General features: G+C 49.3%; 1 protein-coding gene across 1 annotated transcript; it reads left to right on the top strand.

The window, feature by feature from the left end:
• Positions 1-15,217: 15,217 nt before the first annotated feature.
• LOC147737821 (uncharacterized) lies at positions 15,218-20,658 on the top strand. Its single transcript, XM_086945934.1, has 2 exons — positions 15,218-17,413; positions 17,583-20,658. The coding sequence occupies exons 1-2, from the start codon at positions 15,923-15,925 to the stop codon at positions 17,676-17,678; spliced, it is 1,587 nt and encodes a 528-aa protein (XP_086802060.1). The 5' UTR covers positions 15,218-15,922; the 3' UTR covers positions 17,679-20,658.
• Positions 20,659-21,836: the final 1,178 nt, after the last annotated feature.

Genomic DNA, 21,836 nt, shown 5'->3' with positions numbered 1-21,836 from the left:
CACAGGCAGCGTGGGCAGTTGGGGCGAGTCCATGGGTCACGGGTGTAAATGCACAGGCAGCGTGGACAGTGGGGGCATGGCACAGGCAGCGTGGGCAGTGGGGGCGAGTCCAGGGGTCAGGGGAGTAAATGCACAGGCAGCCTGGGCAGTGGGCCGGAGACCAGGGGTCACAGGTGTAAATGCACAGTCAGCGTAGGCAGTGGGGGCGAGTCCAGGGGTCACTGGTGTAAATGCACAGGCAGCTTGGGCAGTGGGAGCGATTCCATGGGTCATGGGTGTAAATGCAAAGGCAGCGTGGCAGAGAGTCCAGAGGTCAAGGGTGTAAATGCACAGGCAGCGTGGGGGAGAGTCCAGAGGTCACAGGTGTAAATGCACTGGCAGCGTGGGCAGTGGGGGCTAGTCCAGGGGTCACGGGTGTAAATGCACAGGCAGCATGGGGGCGAGTCCAGGGGTCACGGGTGTAAATGCACAGGCAGTGGGGGCGAGTCCAGGGGTCACTGGTGTAAAAGCACTGGCAGCGTGGGCAGTGGGCGCGAGTCAAGAGGTCATGGGTGTAAATGCACAGACAGCGTGGGGGCGAGTCCAGGGGTCATGGGTGTAAATGCACAGGCAGCATGGGGGAGAGTCCAGAGGTCACAGGTGTAAATGCACAGGCAGCAATGGGTGAGAGTCCAGAGGTCCCGGGTGTAAATGCACAGGCAGCGTGGGCAGTGTGGGCGAGTCCAGGGGTCACGGGTGTAAATGCACAGGCAGTGTGGGCAGTGGGGGCGTGTCCAGGGGTCACTGGTGTAAATGCACTGGTAGCGTGGGCAGTGGGGGCGAGTCCAGGGGTCATGGGTGTAAATGCACAGGCAGTGGGGAAGAGTCCAGGGGTCCCGGGTGTAAATGCACAGGCAGCGTGGTGTCGAGTCCAGGGGTCAAGGGTGTAAATACACAGGCGGCGTGGGCAGTGGGGGCGAGTCCAGGGGTCTCAAGTGTAAATGCACAGGCAGCGTGAGGGTGAGGCCAGGGGTCACAGGTGTAAATGCAAGGGCAGCTTGGGCAGTGGGGGCGAGTCCAGGGGTCACAGGTGTAAATGCACAGACAGTGGGGGCGAGTCCAGAGGTCATGGGTATAAATGCACAGGCAGCGTGGGGGCGAGTCCAGGGGTCACCGGTGTAAATGCACAGGCAGCGTGGGCAGTGGGGGCGAGTCCAGGGGTCTCAGGTGTAAATACACAGACAGCGTGGGCAGTGGAGACGAGTCCAGGGGTTACGGGTGTAAATGAACAGGCAGCATGGGCAGGTAGGGGCGAGTCCAGCGTGCGCAATGGGGATGAGTCCTGGGGTCACAGGTCTAAATGCACAGGCAGCGTGTGCAGTGGGGGTGAGTCCAGGGGTCACAGGTGTCATTGCTCAGGCAGTGGCGGCGAGTCCAGGGGTCATGGGTGTAAACGTACAGGCAGCGTGGGCAGGTAGGGGCGAGTCCAGCGTGCGCAATGGGGATGAGTCCTGGGGTCACAGGGCTAAATGCACAGGCAGCGTGTGCAGTGGGGGTGAGTCCAGGGGTCACAGGTGTCATTGCTCAGGCAGTGGCGGCGAGTCCAGGGGTCATGGGTGTAAATGTACAGGCAGCGTGGGCAGGTAGGGGCGAGTCCAGCGTGCGCAATGGGGATGAGTCCAGGGGTCACAGGTCTAAATGCACAGGCAGCGTGTGCAGTGGGGGCGAGTCCAGGGGTCACAGGTGTCATTGCTCAGGCAGTGGCGGCGAGTCCAGGGGTCATGGGTGTAAATTCACAGGCAGCGTTTGCAGTGGGGGCGAGTCCAGGGGTCTCGGGTGTAAATGCACAGGCAGGTTGGGCAGTGGGGGCGAGTCCATGGGTCACGGGGTAAATGCACAGGCAGTGTGGGGAGAGTCGAGAGGTCATGGGTGTAAATGCACAGGCAGCATGGGGGCGAGTCCAGGGGTCACGGGTTTAAATGCACAGTCAGCATGGGCAGGTAGGGGCGAGTCCAGGGGTCACAGGTGTAAATGCACAGGCAGCGTGGACAGTGGGGGCAAGTCTAGGGGTCACAGGTGTAAATACACAGGCAGCTTGGGGGAGAGTCCAGAGGTCACAGGTGTAAATGCACCGGCAGCAATGGGTGAGAGTCCAGAGGTCCCGGGTGTAAATGCACAGGCAGCATGGGCAGTGGGGGCGAGTCCAGGAGTCACGGGTGTAAATGCACAGACAGTGGGGTAGAGTCTAGGGGTCACGGGTGTAAATGCACAGGCAGCGTGGGGGCGAGTCCAGGGGTCATGGGTGTAAATGCACAGGTGGCGTGGGCCATGGGGGTGAGTCCAGGGGTCACAGGTACAAATGCACAGGCAGCATGGGCAGTGGGGGCGAGTCCAGGGGTCACAGGTGTAAATGCAAGGGCAGCGTGGGCAGTGGGGGCGAGTCCAGGGGTCACAGGTGTAAATGCACAGGCACTGTGGGCAGTGGGGGCGAATCCAGAGGTCATGGGTATAAATGCACAGGCAGCGTGGGGGCGAGTCCAGGGGTCATGGGTGTAAATGCACCAGCAGCGTGGGCAGTGCGGGCGAGTCCCGGGGTCACGGGTATAAATGGGCAGGCAGTGTGGGCATTGGGGGCGAGTCCAGAGGTCACAGGTGTAAATGCACAGGCAGCGTGGGCAATGGGGACGAGTCCACGGGTTACGGGTGTAAATGCACAGGCAGTGGCGGCGAGTCCATGGGTCATGGGTGTAAATGCACATGCAGCGTGTGCAATGGGGGCGAGTCCAGGGGTTACGGGTGTAAATGAACAGGCAGCTTTGGGGCGAGTCCAGAGGTCACGGGTGTAAATGCACAGGCAGCGTGGACAGTGGGGGCGAGTCCAGGGGTTACAGATGTAAATGCACAGGCAGTGGCAGCGAGTCCAGGGGTCATGGGTGTAAATGCACAGGCAGCGTGTGCAATGGGGGCGAGTCCAGGGTTCTTGTGTGTAAATGCACAGGCAGTGGGGGCGAGCCCATGGGTCACGGAGTAAATGCACAGGCAGTGTGGGGAGAGTCCAGAGGTCATGGGTGTAAATGCACAGGCAGCATGGGGGCGAGTCCAGCGGTCACAGTTTTGAATGCACAGGCAGCGTGGGCAGGTAGGGGCGAGTCCAGGGGTCACAGGTGTAAATGCACAGGCAGCGTGGGCAGTGGGGGCGAGTCCAGGGGTCACAGGTGTAAATGCACAGGCAGCTGGGGCAAGTCCATGGGTCCTTGCCTCTGTTATTGCATTGTGTACATCAGATTCTCCTAGTGCCTGTCTTCTGGTAGTGCATTATTTGCTTCAATCCAAGTGCCTGGCCTGTGTTATCGCATTGTTTGCATCAGATTCTCATAGTGCCTCACCCCTGTTATTGCATTATTTTCTTCAATCCAAGTGCCTGGCCCATGTTATTGGGTTGTTTGCATCAGATTCTCCTAGTGCCTGATCTATGTTATTGCATTGTTTGCATCAATCCTAGTACCTTGCCTGTGTTATTGCATTGTTTATTTCGATGCTAGTACCTGGCCTGTGTTATTGCACTGATTGCGTCAGATTCTTCCAATGCCTGGCCTTCTCTTCCACTCTCATGAGATGGTTTTACAAGGGAACTCTGAGCTCACTGAGTGTGGAGCTTCCACGAATCCCAGAGACGGGCCGTTCCAAAGACGGTAACGGAGAAGAGTGAAAGATCTGAGTCTTGATCCTGGCAGGTGGACTGGTGATCCCTGAGGGTGTGTAGTTGCTCTGTGTGTTGCCACGGCTGTCCAGGGGGTGTAAGAAAATGTCAGCAATTTGTGGCGGGCCCTCTTTTGGGTGCGAACAACCAGCTTTATGCAATACGGAGATGAGTGTTTGTGTCTGCACAGGAAGAGTTACATTCTGATAGCAAAATGGAGGACCTTGTCCAAAGGGGATTGATGTTAATAAGGTTTAACATCTTCAGTTACGACAGACAAAGTCCATGTACCTCGAGGTGCTTGAAAAGCTGTCTGCACACTGCTGGGGCAGGCAGGATGTCTATTCTCTAGTTGGCATTTGCCAGGGGATGTTCAGATATAGTGGTTGAATTAAACCATGGAGCAGCACTTGTAGCGTTGACTTTTGGAGTCTCGTAGTGTGTGCTTGATGCGGTAGAACTGTCTTAATGGTCTGAGGAGCTCAGAAAATCAACCAATCAATCAATCATAGCATTTGAAAAGCGCACTACATACCTGTGTGGTTATCAAGGCGCTAGGGGGGGGAACGCTGCTACTGTTCGAAGAGCAGGTCTTGAGGAGTCTCCTGAAGGGTAGGAGGTCTTCGGTCTGCCGTAGGTGGATGGGGAGGGTGTTCCATGTCTTGGCAGTGAGGTGGGAGAATGATCTGCCGCCGGCGGTCACTCTACTGATGCGGGGGACAGTGGTGAGGGCGCGGTCTGCAGAGTGGAGCTGGCGAGATGAGGTGTAGAGGCTGAGTCGGCTGTTGAGGTACGCTGGTCCGGTGTCGTGGAGTGCCTTGTGTGCGTGGGTGAGGAACATGAAGGTTATGCTCTTGTTGATGGGGAGCCAGTGCAGGTCTCTCAGGTGTGGTTTGATGTGGCTGCGGCGCAGTATGTCGAGGATCAGGCGTGCGGAGGCATTCTGGATGCGTTGGAGCCGTTTCAGGAGTTTGGCCGGGGCTCCTGCGTAGAGTGCGTTGCCGTCGTCCAGTCTACTGCAAACGAGGACCTGGGTGACCGTCCTTCTGGTTGTGGTGGGGATCCACTTGAAGATCCTGCGAAGCATGTGGAGGGTGTTGAAGCCAGAGGAGGAGACGGCGTTGACCTGTTTTGTCATGGAGAGTGTGGAGTCGAGGATGACTCCCAGGTTACGTGGGTGTAGGGGGTGCTCCTAATGCCATCGGCCACCAGGAGTCGTCCCAGGCTGAGGGGGTGGAACCGAGGATGAGGACCTCCGTCTTGTCCGAGTTCAGTTTCAGACCGCTGTTCCTCATCCAGTCGGCTACGGCCTTTATTCCTTTGTGGAGGTTGGTTTTGGCAGTGCGGGGGTCCTTGGTGAGTGAGAGGATCAGCTGGGTGTCATCAGCGTAGACGATGCTTAGGTCGCGACATGGGGGAGTGGTGCCATGTATACGTTGAACAACGTTGGGCTGAGGGATCACCCTTGGGGTACGCCGCAGATGATCTTGGTGGATTTGGAACGGAAGGGAGGGAGGCGGACTCTCTGGGTTCTCCCGGAGAGGAAGGAGGTGGTCCAGTCCAAGGCCTTCTCTTGGATTCCGATGTCGTGGAAGCGTGCTTTTAGTGTGCGATGGCAGGCTGTGTCGAAGAAATTCCAGACTCTCAGAGCACGAGGTCTGTGGCTTGACCAGTGGAACTGCAATAAAGAAGATAACGTAGACCAGTTCTACCTCTCCCGACCTTTGAACTGTTCATTGAGGAAAGAAGCCCTTGTCTTGAAGGAAAATCTGCACAAGGCACAGCGGACAGAAGCCGCAGCCTGAAAGGAAGGTATGCACAAGGCGCATCTGACAGAAGCTGCAGCCTGAAAGGAAGATCTGCACAAGGCGCATCTGACAAAAGCCGCAGCCTGAAAGGAAGATCTGCACATGGCGCAGCTGACAGAAGTCCAGCCTAGAAAGGAAGATCTGCACAAGGCGCAGCTGACAGAAGCCCTCTCTGGAAGGAAGATCTTCACAGGGTGCAGCTGACAGAAGTCCTGCCTGGAAGGACGATCTGCACAAGGCGCAGCTGACAGAATTCCTACCTGGAAGGACAATCTGCACAAGGAACAGCTGACAGAAGTACAGCGTAGAAAGGAAGCCGAGTGGTCGCTCACCAGCGTCTTGACGACTCCTGGTATCGTGTGCAGCGCCTCTCTGCCTCCTCCTGCATTGTGCCGCTTTCAGCGCTTTATAACTGTGTTATCTTGCATTGCCGCTTTTCATCTGCATTGTTTTGACTTTGGCTGTGCTCGCGCGTATCCACCAGCGCTCCGCTGCCATTTTGTGGTTTGTTGTGGTCAAAGGACACCCGCCCCGCCTCCCAGCTGAGCAGCCCTCCCACAGCGTATTTCAGCGCTCCGCTCCCCCACCTCCCTGTGACTCACTCTACTCTCCCGAGCCGAGTGGTCGCTCACCAGCGTCTTGACGACTCCTGGTATCGTGTGCAGCGCCTCTCTGCCTCCTCCTGCATTGTGCCGCTTTCAGCGCTTTATAACTGTGTTATCTTGCATTGCCGCTTTTCATCTGCATTGTTTTGACTTTGGCTGTGCTCGCGCGTATCCACCAGCGCTCCGCTGCCATTTTGTGGTTTGTTGTGGTCAAAGGACACCCGCCCCGCCTCCCAGCTGAGCAGCCCTCCCACAGCGTATTTCAGCGCTCCGCTCCCCCACCTCCCTGTGACTCACTCTACTCTCCCGAGCCGAGTGGTCGCTCACCAGCGTCTTGACGACTCCTGGTATCGTGTGCAGCGCCTCTCTGCCTCCTCCTGCATTGTGCCGCTTTCAGCGCTTTATAACTGTGTTATCTTGCATTGCCGCTTTTCATCTGCATTGTTTTGACTTTGGCTGTGCTCGCGCGTATCCACCAGCGCTCCGCTGCCATTTTGTGGTTTGTTGTGGTCAAAGGACACCCGCCCCGCCTCCCAGCTGAGCAGCCCTCCCACAGCGTATTTCAGCGCTCCGCTCCCCCACCTCCCTGTGACTCACTCTACTCTCCCGAGCCGAGTGGTCGCTCACCAGCGTCTTGACGACTCCTGGTATCGTGTGCAGCGCCTCTCTGCCTCCTCCTGCATTGTGCCGCTTTCAGCGCTTTATAACTGTGTTATCTTGCATTGCCGCTTTTCATCTGCATTGTTTTGACTTTGGCTGTGCTCGCGCGTATCCACCAGCGCTCCGCTGCCATTTTGTGGTTTGTTGTGGTCAAAGGACACCCGCCCCGCCTCCCAGCTGAGCAGCCCTCCCACAGCGTATTTCAGCGCTCCGCTCCCCCACCTCTCTGTGACTCACTCTACTCTCCCGAGCCGAGTGGTCGCTCACCAGCGTCTTGACGACTCCTGGTATCGTGTGCAGCGCCTCTCTGCCTCCTCCTGCATTGTGCCGCTTTCAGCGCTTTATAACTGTGTTATCTTGCATTGCCGCTTTTCATCTGCATTGTTTTGACTTTGGCTGTGCTCGCGCGTATCCACCAGCGCTCCGCTGCCATTTTGTGGTTTGTTGTGGTCAAAGGACACCTGCCCCGCCTCCCAGCTGAGCAGCCCTCCCACAGCGTATTTCAGCGCTCCGCTCCCCCACCTCCCTGTGACTCACTCTACTCTCCCGAGCCGAGTGGTCGCTCACCAGCGTCTTGACGACTCCTGGTTTCGTGTGCAGCGCCTCTCTGCCTCCTCCTGCATTGTGCCGCTTTCAGCGCTTTATAACTGTGTTATCTTGCATTGCCGCTTTTCATCTGCATTGTTTTGACTTTGGCTGTGCTCGCGCGTATCCACCAGCGCTCCGCTGCCATTTTGTGGTTTGTTGTGGTCAAAGGACACCCGCCCCGCCTCCCAGCTGAGCAGCCCTCCCACAGCGTATTTCAGCGCTCCGCTCCCCCACCTCCCTGTGACTCACTCTACTCTCCCGAGCCGAGTGGTCGCTCACCAGCGTCTTGACGACTCCTGGTATCGTGTGCAGCGCCTCTCTGCCTCCTCCTGCATTGTGCCGCTTTCAGCGCTTTATAACTGTGTTATCTTGCATTGCCGATTTTCATCTGCATTGTTTTGACTTTGGCTGTGCTCGCGCGTATCCACCAGCGCTCCGCTGCCATTTTGTGGTTTGTTGTGGTCAAAGGACACCCGCCCCGCCTCCCAGCTGAGCAGCCCTCGCCCCTCCCCCTCCACTATCCATATATGACAGTTGTTCCCGCGTGCAGCGTTTACGCGCAGCGTCCGCGCCCAATCCGCGCCGAAGGTGCGCCAAAGGTAAGCCCGTCCGCGCCTGGACCGCACCCAGCGCCAGACCCCCTGCCCCTCGCGCTGCCCAGCCCTCCTGCATTACCTACGATGCCACCACCCTCCTAGCCTTCAACCCCGGTCGCGCTCCCAACTGCGTCCAAGCCGCTCCTGGTCGCACCCATGGACCTTTCTCCTGCTACTCCTGCAAATTCATCGGCACCGTCAACATCTCCGCTACGACCACACCTCAGACTCCCGACCCCAACCACCTACAATGCATCCTTCTCAACACCCGATCAGTCCACAGACACGCCATTGACCTCTGGAATCTACTAGACACCATCTCTCCAGACGTCGCCTTCCTAACGGAAACATGGATGAACGCTTCCTCCGCCCCAGACATCACCATCGCTATCCCTGACGACTATAAGATCACACGCAAGGACCGTACCGGCCACACAGGAGGAGGAATCGCTATCGTCCATAAGAAATCCATCCGCATCTCTACCAGCTCTGACGACAACCTCGCTAACTCCGAACACCTTCACTTCCAGATCCACATCGACCCCAAGACCACACTCAGAGGCACCCTCCTTTACAGACCACCAGGACCCCGCGCGAAATTCAGTGAAGACATCACGGACTTCATCACCCCACACGCGCTCCCCTCCAAAGACTACATCCTTCTGGGAGACCTCAACTTTCACCTTGAAAAGATCAACGACCGCAACACCACAACCCTCTTGGACAACCTCGCCAACCTAGGACTTAAACAACTGGTCACTTCCCCCACCCACATCGCAGGTCACACACTCGACCCCATCTTCACCTCCAGCAATCATGTCTCCTTCAGCCACACCACGGATCTCCTCTGGACTGACCACAGCTGCGTTCACTTCACCTACAACAAGCCGAAACCCATCAACCACCTCCAACCAACTCTACAAAGAAACTGGAACAAAATCACCACGGACCAGATCTCCGCATCACTCCTTCAAAACTCCCCAGCCCTCTCTTCTAACGCCAACGAAGCCGCCTCCAACCTCACCCTATGGTTATCCAACACCGCCGACACCTTAGCACCATTGAAAAAACGTCAAAACAAACCTGGCAGCAAGAAGGCCTCATGGTTCAACGATGATCTCAAGAAGTCCAAGAAACTATGCCGCTCCCTTGAAAAGGCCTGGAAAAAAGACCCATCTACCAGCACCAAGGACGCCTTCAAAAGCGCCACCCGCACTCATCACCAACTAATCCGAAAAGCCAAGAAAACAGCTTTCAAGGATCGACTTGACAACAACGCCCACAACAGCAAGGAACTTTTCAACATCGTCAAGGAATTTTCCAACCCCTCGGCCAACTCCAACGACATCACCCCCTCTCAAACCCTCTGCGACTCCCTAGCCTCTTTTTTCCACAACAAAATTGCAGACATCCACAACAGCTTTGACAACCAACCCGGAAGCCAACCCTCCCTACCATCTGATGACCATCTTCCCCCCGTAAACACCCTTAACGCCTGGAACCCAATCTCCACGGAGGACACCATCCGCCTGATGAACTCCATCCACTCGGGATCCCCCACAGACCCATGCCCTCACCACATCTTCAACAAAGCAGACTCCGTCATAGCACCGCACCTCCGAGACGTCATCAACTGCTCCTTCAACTCCGCTACCTTCCCAGAAGACTGGAAACACGCTGAACTCACCGCCCTTCTGAAAAAACCAACAGCAGACCCCACCGAACTCAAAAACTACCGCCCCATCTCGCTTCTTCCATTCCCGGCCAAAGTCATCGAGAAAGCCGTCAACAACCAGCTCGCCGCCTTCCTCGAAGCCAACAAATCCCTCGACCCCTCACAATCTGGCTTCCGAGCAAAACACAGCACTGAGACCGCCCTCATCGCAGCAACAGACGACATTCGAACTCTACTGGACAGTGGAGACACAGTCGCCCTCATCCTCCTCAACCTCTCTGCAGCATTCGACACTGTCTGCCACAGCACCCTTCTACAACGCCTCAATAACATCGGAATACAAGGAAAAGCACTTGAATGGATCACCTCGTTCCTCACCGGAAGAACCCAGAGAGTCCGCCTCCCTCCTTTCAAGTCCGGGGCCTCTGAAGTCATCTGCGGCGTACCTCAGGGATCATCACTCAGTCCCACCCTCTTCAACGTATACATGAGCCCCCTCGCGGCCATCACCCGCCAACACAACCTCAACATCATCTCTTACGCGGATGACACTCAACTGATCCTTTCTCTCACCAAGGACCCCAGCACCGCCAAAACTAACCTACACGAAGGAATGAAAGATGTCGCCGAATGGATGAAACAAAGCCGGCTGAAACTGAACTCAGACAAAACAGAAGTCCTCATCTTGGGTACATCCCCCTCTGCTTGGGACGACTCCTGGTGGCCGGAAGCCCTCGGAAAAGCACCCATCCCGACAGACCACGCACGGAACCTTGGCGTCATCCTGGATTCTTCACTTTCAATGAACAGACAAGTCAGCGCCGTATCCTCTTCCTGCTTTAACATTCTTCGCATGCTCAGAAAAACATTTCGCTGGATCCCCTCCGAAACAAGGAAAACAGTCACCCACGCTCTGATCACGAGCCGACTGGACTACGGAAACACCCTCTACGCAGGTACCACCTCTAAACTCCAGAAGAAACTACAACGAATCCAAAACGCCTCAGCCAGGCTCATATTAGACATCCCACGCAACGAACACATCTCTGGCCACCTTAAAGACCTCCACTGGCTACCCGTCAATAAGAGGATCACTTTCCGACTGCTTACCCACGCACACAAATCACTCTACGACATCGGACCAGATTGCCTCAACTCTCGACTGTCCTTCTACACCCCCTCCCGCCAACTTCGCTCCTCCAACCAAGCCTTCGCCACTGTACCTCGCATCAACAAGTCCACCATGGGAGGCAGATCCTTTTCATACCTAGCTGCTAAAACATGGAACTCACTCCCCGCTTACCTTCGCCTCACCCAGAACCACCTAGCGTTCAGAAAGCAGCTTAAAACATGGATATTTGACAAATAATCCTCCTCCCCTTCCTGAGCGCCTTGAAACCCTCTGGGTATGTAGTGCGCTATACAAATTTTATGACTTGACTTGAAGGCGCAGCTGACAGAAGCACCTATATCGAAGGAAGATCTGCACACGGCCCAGCTGACAAAAGTCCTGCCTGAAAGGAAGATCTGCAGAACGCGCGGCTGACAAAATTCCTGCCTGGAAGGAAGATCTGCACATGGCAGAGCTGACAGAAGTCCTGCCTGAAAGGAAGATCTGCACAAGGCGCAGCTGACAAAAGTCCTGCCTGGAAGGAAGATCTTCACAAGGCACAGCTGACAGAATTCCTTCCTGGAAGGACAATCTGCACAAGGAGCAGCTGACAGAAGTCCAGCCTAGAAAGGAAGATCTGCCCAAGGCGCAGCTGACAGAAGTCCTGCCTGGAAGTACGATCTGCACAAGGCGCATTTGACAGAATTCCTTCCTTGAAGGACAATCTGCACCAGGAGTGGAGAAGTGTGGCTCACTGGTTAGAGCAGGCAGACCCTGAAGCAGAGGTCAGACCCGGGACCAGGGTTCAATTCCCGACGCGGCAGGGTCTTGAGCTCAAATGTCCACGGACTCGATAATTCTTGCTTCGGTGCCTGACCTAATCATGGGTTCACACTCTGCAACTCTGGGCTTTAAGCTTGCTTAATCTCCACAACGGCCCCCCGCGGCGGGATGCCTGGCTTTCACCTTGGGGATGCCCTGTAGGGGCTATCTCACAGGGAAAAGCCAGGACGGGTTCCCAAGGCAAGCTCTTAGAGACCCCTGGGTGATAAGCGCTATATAAATCCAATATACAATACAATACAATACAATACAATACAAGGAGCAGCTGACAGAAGTCCAGCCTAGAAAGGAAGATCTGCACAAGGCGCAGCTGACAAAAGTCCTGCCTGGAATGAAGATCTGCACATGGCGCAGCTGACAGAAGTCCTGCCTGGAAGGACGATCTGCACAAGGAGCAGCTGACAGACGTCCAGCCTAGAAAGGAAGAGCTGCACAAGGCACGGCTTACAGAAGTCCTGCCTGGAAGGAAGATCTGCACAAGGCGCAGATGACAGGAGTCCTGCCTGAAAGGAAGATACGCACAAGGCGCAGCTGACAAAAGTCCTGCCTGGAAGGAAGATCTGCACAAGGCACAGCTGACAGAAGTCCTGCCTGGCGGTGACCTCAAAGCAGTGAGAGACCAACAAACCACAAGATCCTTCAAGCCCAGCTAGCCACACTGGACACAATGACCACCAAAGGCCTGATTTAGATTTCAGCAAATGGTTTATTCCATCCCAAATGTGACAAGTATCCTGCCCTCCCCATTAAAATTGCATTACATCCTGTGGCAATTATAATAAGACAGACAGGATATCTGTCACGTTTTGATTATGCCTTGGTGTAGTTCGCAGTGTTTTACTCCGCGGAACTCCACACATGCAAGGAAACCTCTGCCGTACTCCACGGACTTCCGCAAGTGGCAGAGTTTGTTAAGTTGCGCTTGGCTTTAATGCCAGGAGTTTGTCCCGCACTGTAAAATCAGCGCGAACAGCACTACATGTTGCGCCAGAAGACGCTGCTGCTTTCTGCCGCTCGAATTGACATTCTAATCAGGTGGCAGCTTCATCAACGAGAATGGCAGATTTCTTCACATGAGTGGTCGTGACCTGCCTTGACCTCCTGCAATGAGAAATCTCACCAGGAGGAGGTCTAGCGTGTTATATTTTCTCACAAGTACTCACCACCTTACCGTTGGTGAACCACTTGAGAAAAAAAACCTCAGTTCTGCATTACTTTGTGGAGTTCTTTGGAACTCCGCACACTGGGCAAAAATGTGCGAGCTACACCGACAGATGAATTCTTCACATAACCCTAGTTTTGTGGCAATAATCTGTTAGACAAACTCAAACTAGGCCATATGTGTGCAATAAGTATTGTAGAAGAAGTGAGAACCATGGCCTTGTGACTATCAGGCCGTTATCTGACTTCTGATGAACCCCACAGAGTGAATGTGCAACCAGAGGGCAGAAGGGGGGCCGAAGGACAGGAAATTAGATAAACTTGAAGATGAGAAATATGGAAAGGTAGAAATGTCGCATCACCTGTGGATAATTTACACCTCCTGCTGTTCTACCAAATGCCCATCCGGTCATAAAGAGGCATCCTGGGCCCCAAACAGACAAATACATGCCAGATGCCATGTAATGGTGGAAAAGGGGGAAAAAAGAGTAATATGCACACATCTGCTGCAGGATATGTCAGGTAAATTATTGGTTGAGATGGATTCTCTATAAGTACTAAATGACTGATATCATTGAATATTAAATTATATGAATCAACGTTTGTTTGCCTAACCTGCGCTTATAATGTAAAGGATGGCCTTACAGTGAACCCCTTGTTCTGTTTGACACAAAAGCCCCGGAAGGAGCTGCAACTTACAGAACGTTATCTACTTTAGGAAGAACTAAAGACTTGCTTTTTAAAGTTGTCTTTCAGGGCCAGAACCGAGCGCTGTAAGTTCCACTAGTTTCAGGGAGATGGCCAGATGTTATGACGATAGGAAACCCCGCTCAACTCAAATTAATGTTCCAATCTTCCAAGTTAGAAGAAACCAGAAATGCTTGAACCAAGGGAGCTGTTGAAAGTGTCAAAGGTTGCTTAAGAACAGCGAGGTAAAGACAGGAGTTGGCATTTGAGATGATCTTAAGTGAATAGGGAAGAACGAGAAGAAGTGTGTGAATGAAGTTACTTTTGTTGTATACTTCGTGAAGAGTTACTGGAAATTTTGCAGCCCAGCCTGATCCATCTCTTTTTCTAAACTCTATTGTTGTTTAAATGAAATCCTGACCATATGCGTCTATCTTAAGCTATACCTCGAGCACTTGGGTGCTCCAGGGGCACCCGTACTTTGCTAAGTTAGCCTGTAAACACTGGTAAATCACCTCCTTTTCAGACATTAATAAGATATCACCTGATCAACAGAACTTTTAGTTAAATATCTTTGTATGATGAACAATTCCTTGCTAAGTTTTAAAGGCGGTAAAGAAGAAGGGGAAGATTTACTAATATTTTGCGCTGTATTTTCATCACAAAAGTGGCACAAAACCGCAAAATCTTTTTTTCCTAATTCACTTGCCAGCCCTACTCTTGTTTACCGGTACAAAATGGGGTGGTGATGGAGGGAGCATCTGAATCAATCAAACACTCACACCCAGTCAAAAGATCTGGGTTTAATCCATCACCGTTCTTTAGTCCACTCTGCCACCCCAGTTCAGACATGGCTATATGCAAATCAGTCTGACCATGCGCCTCATGGGAACAGTCCAGCCCGAACTGCCAAGCCATGTCTTCCCTGGACCGCAAACAAGCTTCTGAGGACCGGTTTCTGGCATTCCAGACGTCTTCAGCCCGGCTTGCTTGAATCCAGTGGCAAAGTGAGCAAGGGACTCACGTCTGAGCATACCCTGCCACGCTTATGGCGGCCAAAAGCGGTACAAAAGGGGGTGGTGATGGAGGGAGCATCTGAATCAATCAAACACTCACACCCAGTCAAAAGATCTGGGTTTAATCCATCCATTGTTTAGCGCTGGAAATAACGTAAAAGTAATGTGAAGTAGTACATATCACTGCTTCGCAATACTTCACACCTTGGGGGCCTGTCAAGGTGGGTGCATGGACGTTCCCGTGCAACCACCCAAGGTTTCTCACGCTAAAACCAATTTACCAAATACAGTAGATTGGGTGTAGCGTGAAAGAATGCACCCTTTTAAACTAGGCGCAAGGAAGGAGAAATGCTTTGATTTATCCTTCCTTCTCCGACTTTGCATGCATGAAGCTCTCTGCAACACGCATACAAAGTGGGAAAAGCTTTCCCTCGTGTCTAGGCATAGTATTTTGTACAGGAAGGGTGTCATCCTGTACAAAAATCTATGCTAGACTCACACACTCACACCCTAGTGCTCTGGTGCTAAGGAGTGTTTATGGCGCAGGGCCGCTGTAATCAGTGCTGGCGCAAGGGAAAGGGAAGGATAGAGACATATCTTTGAAAATATGGTGCTTTCCTGCTCCCTCCCTGTCGAGCATCGCAGCCTCGCGGGGGGGCTGCACTGCATTGCGTGGAGATTTGGTAAATCTCCCCCGAAATGTCTTTTACAACCAGTTAACATTGTGAATTATAATTCCAATATGTTTCAATTTAGTAATTTTCAATATCTTTACATCCAACAGAAAACACGCCTTGAAAGCCTTGTATGAAATGACCATCAATAATGAAGCGAATGCTGTAAATCTTCAATAGTAGCAGAAATAATGAGCTACAGTATTCAGCGCAGTCGGCGACAGAGGAACCTGCACACAAACTGACAGATCCTGGCTGAAGCATCAAGGGCAGTTCAGTGATTATAAGAGGCTGAACTGTACACCTCCACGCCACAAGATAAAGAAATTACCTTAGGAAAATTAAGGCAACAACAATAACAAACCACCTCCTGTATAAACAAGTGTCCAATACCAACTTTGATCATGGGATCTGTATGGTGTGATTACCGCAGTGCTCTGTTTTCTAATATGATGACAAGCCATCATTCCCTGCTCTAGGTGAATTGTAAACTCTTTCTGGACAAACAATAGTAACCAGAGAAGAGCACAACAGAGCGGAGCCAGACAACTGACAGGCAGAGGAAAGACGAGTTCTTCTATCTACAATACAATAGACTGTCCTAAATTGCACCGGTCAGAAGGAAGATACATCTTTACCCTCAAGCGTGTATAGCCATAATCCAATCTAAAGGCACAATCACCTACTAAAATACCTTCTACGTATTAGGAGTGTGGCAAATATTTGGTGGCTATTGCATTTATTGTTAAAACAGAAATCAAATGTGCAAAATACTGCACATATAAAGTGTGTGAGAAAAACACGAGTGCTTTATCAGCCATGTTGGCCCATCAGGAAATACAGTCATGGGATGTAGACAAATATATACCCGACCCACAGACACTAACCAAGAAAGAAGAATCCTACACATGCAGCAAGAGCTTTAGTTTGTCATCACCACTCAAGCTTCATCAGCAAACGTACACAGGACAAAAACCATTCAAGTGCAGTGAATGTGTCAAGAGCTTTAGTAGGTTATCAGAACTACAAAGACACCAGCGAACACACACAGGAGAAAAGCCATTCAAGTGTAGTGAATGTGTCAAGAGCTTTAGTAGGCTATCAGAACTAAAAAGACACCAGCGAACACACACAGGGGAAAAGCCATACCATTGCATTGAATGTGGGAAGAGCTTTAGTCAGTTATCAAGCCTTCAAAGTCATCAGAGAACACACACAGGGGAAAAACCATTCAAGTGCAGTGAGTGTGTAAAGAGCTTTAGTCACTCATTAAATCTCCAAACACATCAGCGAATACACACAGGGGAAAAATCATTCAAGTGCAGTGAATGTGCAAAGAACTTTAGTCAGTTGTCACACCTTAAAAGACATAATCAGACACACCAAGAGGAAAAACCATTCAAGTGCAGTGAATGTGCAAAGTGCTTTCGTCAGTTATCAGAACTAAAAAGTCATCAGCGAACACACATGGGGGAAAACCCATTCAAGTGCAGTGAATGTGCAAAGTGCTTTAGTGAGTTATCAAGCCTTCAAAGACATCAGCAAACCCACGCAAGGGAAAAGCCATTGAAGTGCAGTGAATGTGCAAAAAGCTTTAGTCACTTATCAGACTTACAAAGACATCAACGAACACACACAGGGGAAAAACCATTCAAGTGCAGTGAATGTGTGAAGAGCTTTAGTCGATTATCACACCTTCAAAGTCATCAACGAACACACACGGGGGAAAAACCATTCAAGTGCAGTGAATGTGCAAAGTGCTTTAGTCAGTTATCAGACCTAAATAGTCATCAGCGAACACACACTGGGGAAAAACCTTATCATTGTAGTGAATGTGACAGTAGTTTTCGCAGCTCTTCAGCATTAAGGAATCATCAGCGAACTCACACCGGAGAAAAAGCATTCAAGTGCAATGAATGTGGGAAGAGCTTTAGTCGGTTATCAAACCTCCAAGCACATCAGCGAACACACACAGGGGAAAAACCCTATCATTGCAGTGAATGTGACAGTAGTTTTCGCTTCTCTTCAGTATTAAGGAATCATCAGCGAACACACACAGGAGAAAAACCATTCAAGTGCAGTGAATGTGCAAAGTGCTTCAGAAAGTCATCACACCTAAAAAATCATCAGCGAACACACACAGGAGAAAAGCCATTTAAATGCTGTGAATGTGGGAAGAGCTTTAGTAAAGTAGAAAATCTAGAAACCCATCATCGAACACACACAGGGGAAAAACCATACCATTGCAATGAATGTGAACGCATTTTTAGTCGTTCCTCAACATTAAGGATTCATCAGCGAACACACACAGCAGAATAGCCATTCAAGTGCAGTGAATGTGCAAAGTGCTTTAGTCACTTATCAAACCTCTAAACATATCAGCGAATGCACACAGGTGAAAAACCCTATAATTGTACTGAATGTGACAGTAGTTTTCACTTCTCTTCAGCATTAAGGTATTATCAACAAACTCACACAGGAGAAAAACCATTCAAGTGCAATAAATGTGGGAAGAGTTTTAGTCGATTATCAGAGCTACAAAGCCATCAGCGAACACACACGGGGGAAAACATAGAAGGGCACGGAAAGTGTGAAGGGCTTTTATCAATGTTCGATCCCACACAACCCTCTGTGAATACAGTGCTTCATTTAACTCAATGGAAATAATCCTAGAGATGCAGAGACTCCGAAAAGATTTTAAGAACATCAAAAATAATATTGACCCATCAGCGGACATAGACAAGAGCTGAACAGTGCAGTTATTATAAGAGGAATGAATTACGGAAAAGATTAAATTCAAGTTATGTGGAACATTGAAATACCAGATTATAGAAGACTGGACTAGCAGTAAAGAAGAAAAGCAGATAACAGTATTTGCAGAATTATAAAAGTGTTTGTGTTCAGTGATTGTTCACTTCTGTACACATAGCAAAGCAACATGATGTATCAGGATACACAATGGGAGACGAGCACAATGTGGACTAAAAGAAAAGAAATATTGTTGATTTTTATTTGGTGAAGAAGAGATACAAAGAAAAACATTCAATTGCATCTGATCACACTACCTGAAAAAGCAACACAGAACAATACTGGGACTAACAACTGTACTTTCAGCTAACTTGTCAGATTAAAACTTGTAAACCCAACGCACCCAGAGTGGACATGTTGTCAGAGCTCTGGAGATGGAAGCTTCTTTGGTAAAATGTATGTATTACTATTAACAAATGCCACTGCAGTATATGTAATGAACTAAAGCGAAGCAACGGTGTTCAAGAAATAACCTATTTTTTAGATATAAAAGAGCATATACCTTGTTTTTAAGTAAGTTTTGCTGCACCTTTTACACACTGTTATCGGTTGATGGATCAGCTTGTGCCTCAGGCCTTGTAACACAGTGTGACGCGTGGCTCCTCTCAAGCTTGGCTCTCTCTATTCACTTGCCATGCTCTACTTGTTACCAGAATTGAGCCACTGTAAGCAGCAGACTCTGAATAATGTGGTGAAATAGTGAAATCCCACATCAAAAGCGTATATGTGCCAGGACAACCAGTTGCACTCCCAGTAACTCGTCTTCCACACTGATTGTCCCTTGGTCTCAAATGTTCTGAAGGATTTGTTGTATGAATGCCAGAATGCCAGAAGTGAAAGTGACATTCATGAAGCTAAAGCTAACAGGAGTGTGTGGGAGATAGAGAAGAGGAGAGATAAAGAGAGTGAGAGAAATAAATAAAGGGGGAGAAAAAGAGAGAAATGGAAGGGGGGGAACAGCAAGTGATCTTTATTCACCTAAAAATAGAAGAAGCAGCCGAATAAATGTCAAAGTGTGACATCACCAGAAAAAACGGGCTGAATACCTGTGAATTTGTATATTTATTTTTAATAGCTATAGACCCATGTCATGCCGATAAACAGGGCACAAGTAAGGAAAATAGCGAAGGAACCCATTATCATATGCCAATCACAATGACGTCACATGTAGTGCGTCACAAGAAGTGATGTCAGGCCCTTATAATAGTTTTCACATGAAAAGTCGACGGCCTGATTTAAAAAACAAGAAACATAAAATAATGTAAAAAGGTTTTGGTATCAGTTTTTATACATCATGTGTTTTTCCCACTATCAGTTTGTAACTAAACTCGGAAAAGGCTGAAAGTGTAAATATTTTTAAACAGATATGTGGAACTTGGAAATAACATTTTTAAACAGTTTTTAGTGAATAAATGATATGTGCTTTTAATTTGCGTTTGTTTCCTGACGTTGTTCTTTATCCAGCCCCTAAGCTCCAAAGTATTTCACATTTACTGTGTATTAAGCAATAGAAAGGCTCGTTTTGTCTAGATCTCTATTCCTCTCTTGTATCACTCACACTAAAAAATATTAGGGACTATTGGGCTATTTTCCGGTCTGTCATGCTCAAACCGGCATGCCGGATCAGAACAGAGCCCATTAGTAGGAGTTTTGCCGACGTCTGTCTGCGGTAATAAACACAGTGGAGCTGGTAAAGTTTTTTACGGATAGAACCTTGGTGAGAGGATGCACAACATATACAGCCATTTGAGTCTACTCCTATTTGTGCAAAAGAAATGACACAAAAGGGCCTGGTATAGGATAATAATTTGCTTCCCTGCACAGACAGTACACTGTTCCAATATATGGAGGCATTGCTAAAGGCTGCACGAAGGCTGTTCGAATTGTCGTACTTGAAATGATTTCTCCACTGGCTTGGTAGCTACAGATTAACCCATTTTGGTTTGTTGTTTGAGATTCATTTTATAACAAGTATTGGTCCTGAAGAAGGTGGTGTTGCCACTGAAACACGCGTAGACCAACACATCACCCATGAGGAACGGCCCCTGAGAGGCAGTGACATCACAAACAACTGATGTTTAAGACCTTCCAGTAATGTACTGTTTGCTCTTTAGGCGTTTGTGGGACCCGTCATAGGGTTGAAACCCTTCTTCTTTTAGCTATGAATGAGAGTGTATGAGTGTCTGCACTGCCACACCGGTATTGACTAACTCCTCCCTTCAACGTTAGTACTCTCACACATATGGTGTAGGGACACATATGTTCGCGACTATCATTTTACATGGCTGGACTTCTGTCAGTTGCGTCTATAGTAGTCTCCCCCTTCTGGGCTCATGTGCTTTAATTTCCTTTTAGAGCTATTGTGCATGACTTGTCTCTTCCCTATAAATTTTGGTTCCCATTACATCTGTTCCCCTACTCAGCTTGCCATTGATTATGTGCAATACTCAAGAGTCTCCTCTCATTTTCTCCATTGTACTACATATAGAATTTTGCACTTAGTGTGTTTGTGTTAAGAATTAACATGTAATTTTGCTCAAGTATATTTATTTACATTGCATTTCATGTTTCCACCTTTTGATGTCACCCCAACACCAATATTCACCACTTGTTAGTATTGTTTCTCATTATCATTCCACAATGGTTCTTTTGCTCTCTCCCTTGTGCAGTCACGATTTTTACGCCACGGGGCCTGTCTCCATACTAAGTCACATTTACATTTGTCTGTCCACTTTTCTTCCTAGGGTTTCCACGTGCTATTGGGGGCCTCGATATATATTTCCCCTTTGTTGTGTTTATCTTGGTTTTTTGCAACAACTAATTCTATGATTTTCTATTATTTTACTATATGTTTTGTATCTTCCCCAGCCCCGAAGAAGTCAAGGGTTACTTCCCTTATGTGACGAAACACCTGTTGGCTGGTTGTGTTTCTTTGTTGCATTATTAAATACATTTGCATATTATACTGGTTTCGACCACAGATATTCGTACAATACGAGACATTTCAACCATTGTTATAACCTTATTACGTGTGCCCATGACTGTGCTTTCAGTATGTGCATATACTCTGAGCAAACGAGATATGCGGTCGATTTTATTCTAGCTAAGAGCGGTGGTGCGCAATAATAGGAGAGCAGTGTGTGGTCGGTATCGTGTATAAAGGAAAAGAATATAACTCAGCATATTTTAGACATTTTGTAAAATGTTCGAGGAATGAAGAGCGGTAATTTGAGTTGGTCTTTATTTGGTGGTTGGGGTTGGATTCTAGAAAAGGTGATATATTTCATTGTTCTTTTAATTTGTTGCTGTGTCTTGATTCAGTGTCTTCCCTTAAGCTGTTCATACTGTGCTACATATTTCTCTCCCAAAAGGATTTCAGTTCATGATATTAATTCAACTATAATGCTTCAAAAGGAGCTTGATGCTATTATTCAAATAGATGAGTGTTTTTGGTTCAACTACTTCTCTTGCAGGTTCTGTTCCTGATGTTACTCGTACTACTGATATTTATGTCATTTTCTTCCACTCGTTTGCTATGCATATATACATATATTCGTACTTGACATGTTATCACCTGTATTCATCTATTGTCTCTACTTTTAAAATTGTAACAACCTTTACCTGATAGCAAGAATAAAGATGTCTGTGTTAGCTAATAAATGCTAAAAGGAGGGTCTGTTAGTTGAAATGTATTACCCCCATATTACTCGTATTTTACCTGATATTATGTTAACATTTAAGTAGCTATTTCATAATATATTCTTGTTGCATGCATATGCAATTAATAAGTACAGATGTTACGTTAGGTAGGTTGACATCTATTTCACCATTTTAGCTTTCGAAGACGCCATTTTAATCAAAACATTTACTTGAAACCTTTCCCAGAAACGGTCCTTGGTAAGTTTTGTTTCTCAAAGGTTGAATC

Source organism: Lissotriton vulgaris, chromosome 1_1, assembly GCF_964263255.1.
Source record: "Lissotriton vulgaris chromosome 1_1, aLisVul1.2, whole genome shotgun sequence".
Classification (NCBI taxonomy): Eukaryota; Metazoa; Chordata; class Amphibia; order Caudata; family Salamandridae; genus Lissotriton; species Lissotriton vulgaris.
The sequence above is the reverse complement of the archived record's forward strand: the minus strand, read 5'-3'. Positions and strand labels throughout refer to the sequence as shown.